Genomic DNA, 4,214 nt, shown 5'->3' with positions numbered 1-4,214 from the left:
CGGGCCCCGCCCAGCATCGGGACTCGCCCGGCATCGGACCAAAGTTCGGCATCGGGCATCTAACTAAAATTAGAGCTTCTGATAAAGTCGAGTCAAGAAGAAATACCATAAAACCCTAAAAAGAAATATTATTATTTTGTGTTCTAACTAAAATTAGCAAATATAATCCCTTTAGAAACAATATATAGCAATCATGATCAAATAAGCAATAGAAATGAGTAAGAATTACATCAGAACACAAAAAGAAATTTGGAAACATACAATTGAGCAAAAATCCATGGTGCTATTAGAATAATTATAAATTATAGCTCCACATATATACAAAATCCAATCTAAAGACTTTACCTCCACACTCCAAGATCGTATTACTCTAACACCTACCACATTGTATGTAAATTAGAAAAGTGATTTTTACAATTTTTCAAAGTTTTCTAAATTTCTAAAATGGAAAAAGAAAAATCTACCGGTTTCCACAAAACGCGTTTTCTAAAATTTCCATTAAAAATTCAAAATGAAAACTCAATTTTGTTTTCTGAAAAAATTTTCTAGAAAAATGAAAACAAATTTCCACAAACAAATGCACCCTTATCATTTTTACAAGATACACTTCTTATCATCTAAGCTTGTATTTAACTAAGATCAATAAACAATATTATACTCATCACCAAATAGTAAACTAATATATCTTTCATTAGTCTTGAGCCAACTAAAATCTAACCTGATAAATCAAAATCAATTTTGTCAAATGTCATGTTCTCATTGAATTTGACACATATCAATTTCTAAGACTTTTTGAATTATTTTTTTTTCCACTTGTCATTTTCTTATATTTTTCATTTTTTAAATTTAAAATCCACATTTTAGTGAGATTTATATATGTAAAGTAGATCATTCTATTAAATTTCATAATAAATGCTCTACAACCTTTCAAATATCTTACATTATATATTAAATTACTTACTTTATTTATTATATTCTTTTTATTTATGTAAAATTATTACTTTAAAAAATATGTAATGCTTATAATTTTATACTAACTTTTTTTTTATAAACTCATTTAATAGATGGGTCTCACACCTAGTTAAATCAAATAATGGAAACAAATTCCTTGAATAACAATAAAGCAAGACATTAGTTCAATGCTTTTGAGAAATAGTAATAGAAACAAACCATAAAAAACGACCACCTGAATTTAAATATGAACCAAAAAACAAACCATAAATGCATCATGGTGACAAGAGTCGCTGTAGATGTAATGCACTAAAAAATGATACTAGACAGGAAACTAATCAAGAAATATAGAATCACGGAGAGTAGATATATCAAAAACGGAAAAAGTAGATCTGATGTGTTGCCTTCAAATTGGAAATTGAGAGATGCTGTAGCAGCTCACCTCACGCTCAGCAGGTACTACCCAAACAAGACTGTCAACATACTGCACAACTTTATCTACGACATTTAGAGGACACGGATTTTCAAAGTTTTTAGGCTTGGCTGCAATTGGATCATACAAAGCAAAACGATCAATGTCGACTTGAAAAAGGAATTCATTGTGTAATGTGAATCCATATGGATAAATAGCACCACTAGACTGGGAAAATACATGACGTTTGACCCATGATTCAGCCACCCCATAATCATCCATCACCCACACCTCACAATCACCATCTCTAACCCTTGACATCACACAAAGCTTTCCGGCTAAAACACCAAATACATTCCACCTGTGTTGATCATTGTGTTGTAGTATAGAATCTGGAAGAGGTATCACACTGAACGTCTCTGCACCCAAATCAAATGCCACTATCCTTTCTAACTTCCGCTTAAATTTAGTATAACAAAGCCAATGAAGTCGGCCGTTATGGCCATCTACACAAACTTCGGGTTTACGCATAATTATTCTCATATTCAACGGAAACCTTTGAGTAATTAAGTCCCATGAACCCTTTCTCATGCTATAAACCGCAACTTGTGGTACAATGCTTGTAAGCTTAACAACTTTGTAATCATCAGTTTTGGGATCATACCCAAACCGAAAATTGGTTTTTGTCTTAGAATCACCCGAGGGAAGAGGACATGGGGGGAGAGTTAACACCGCCGATAGAGAAGGGTTCCAAACGTAAATTGCATAATCACGGGTGGGCAAAGAAAATGGTCCGTAATTAAAGCATATCAAGCCATTTATAGATCCAATGACATTGCCATGACTATATTCAGATTTGGGTTTAACCGGGAGTTTGAAGAAATTACTCAGATTGAGTTTGAGATCAGGAGAACGAGATGGGTGTGCTGTGAATGGAAAGGGGTTTGCTATGAATTGACTATTGTTAAAAGAAAATACTCGGCTGAAGAACAAGAGAATCTCATCGTTGTGATGGATAGAGTGATGGAGGTGGGATTTTATGAAGGAGGATTCGGATAAGAGAGCATTCCAAGATTTACATGCGCACCTCATTTGAGAAAGTTGTTTGGCCAATAATCGGATGAAAATGTTTGATAAAACTTCGCCTGGGAGGTTCTCCATAGTCGATTTCATGTCTACTTTTTTCCTTAACATTTGGAAATTTTCTGTTAAGAGCTGCAAAACAATTAACACATTTTTAACTTACATATATTGATTTTCAACAAACCCAAAAAAAAAAAAAAAAAAAAAAGATTTAACACATTTTAAACTAAACATATCGATTTTGGCTGCTTTTTAGCTTTTCTTTGGGGATCGATGTTTGTTAAGTCCCAAATTTAGGGTTTTTGACATCAATTTGCCAGATCAGTTTTTAGGGTAGTCCCAACCCAATATTAGTTTTGCTTTTTGGTGATAAAATATTCAACTGATTGGTTTACACGTTAAATTTCTACGTTTTCAACAATAAAGATGGATTTTAAGGACAATATTACGTTGTTCTTGGTGACAAATGTTTTCTTTACTTGCTGCGTTTATCGATTTTTTACAAGAACCATAACAAAATTAACACGGGTGAAAATCGGCGAGATATCTACAGAATAAGACTGTGAGAGAGTGAGGGAGATATACCGCGAGAGGTGGTGACAGCAAAAATCTGTGCGATCACTGCCGCAGAGCGGCGGCGGTTGATGAGATTCCTTAGACTTGACCAATGGCTTTATTTTATTTTCTTTGTTCTTTTTTTAGTTGATCTGTTGACTTTTTATAGATAAGGTCATAAGGCATTGAGGTTTTTTAAACTTGAAAGAACTCTTATTCCACGGTGTTCTAATTTTGCCGCATAATAACGTTAGCCCCTATTTTGGTATTCAAAGTAAACCGGTTATATAATAACTATATAACCGGTGACACAAAATTGAAGCCCCTTGATCAACTATTAGTTCAACTAAAGGCCTGTTTGATTATGTTGACCGGTCCGTAACAGGTTTTTGTCTGACTGATTATGTTGACCGGTCCGTAACAGGTTTTTGTCTGACGGTTCGGTGAGGTTGTTTGTTTCGCTATCTTATCCGGTCCACATCTCTAACCTGATCCACAATAGTAGTAGTGATTCGATATGTTGGTTCTTTGCGCCTAGTTTTGGTGTAGCAGCTATATTTCGATTTATCCTCTTTTTTCAAGGATTTCATAACATAATCTTTTGCCCTATTCATATGATGGGAGTTGCTGGTGTATTGGGCGATGCTTTGCGATGCCCTATTCATGGTGCTATCGTAGAAAATACTTTATTTGAAGATGGAAAAAAGAGTTGACTGAGAAAAATCTTTTCTTTGCCCTTCTTCCAAAATATGTCGTACTCCTTCGCATCAAAAAAGGAGTTGACTAAAAAATCGCTTCCTCCTCAAAGGCCTCCTCCTCCAGCGTCGTCCTCCCACTACAACAAAAAAGGGCATTACCGATGGCCTAAACCGTCGGTAATCTGTCGGTGATGGGTTTTACCAACGAAATTGCAACGGAACCAAATCTGGCGTTATATTCTTGTCGCTACATGTTTGCAATGACTTTCCGACGGCCATGACAAATTTTTAGCGACAGATTTTTCCGTCAGTAATTAGTAACGGGTTACCAACAGATTCTCTCGGTTACCAACGGAATCCTTCAGTAACGGAATACCAATGGAATAGCATAACAGCTTAGCGACAAATTATATAATATGTTTACTAGCAGATTTTCGTCGCTAACCGTCAGAAATAGCAATTCTATTAATACAAATAAATAAATAAATAAAAGCCCACATTTTTTATATTAAATT

General features: G+C 34.6%; 1 protein-coding gene across 1 annotated transcript; it reads right to left on the bottom strand.

The window, feature by feature from the left end:
- Nucleotides 1-1,191: 1,191 nt before the first annotated feature.
- On the bottom strand, nucleotides 1,192-3,963 carry LOC145156292 (F-box/kelch-repeat protein At3g06240-like). Its single transcript, XM_079075725.1, has 2 exons — nucleotides 3,032-3,963; nucleotides 1,192-2,578 (listed from the first exon to the last, which is right to left on the bottom strand). The coding sequence occupies exon 2, from the start codon at nucleotides 2,555-2,557 to the stop codon at nucleotides 1,358-1,360; it is 1,200 nt and encodes a 399-aa protein (XP_078931851.1). The 5' UTR covers nucleotides 2,558-2,578; nucleotides 3,032-3,963; the 3' UTR covers nucleotides 1,192-1,357.
- Nucleotides 3,964-4,214: the final 251 nt, after the last annotated feature.

This window comes from Lactuca virosa, chromosome 2 (genome assembly GCF_052849685.1).
Source record: "Lactuca virosa cultivar CGN04683 chromosome 2, Lactuca_virosa_CGN04683_v6, whole genome shotgun sequence".
In the NCBI taxonomy this organism is placed as follows: Eukaryota; Viridiplantae; Streptophyta; class Magnoliopsida; order Asterales; family Asteraceae; genus Lactuca; species Lactuca virosa.
This window is presented reverse-complemented; position numbering and strand designations above follow the sequence as displayed.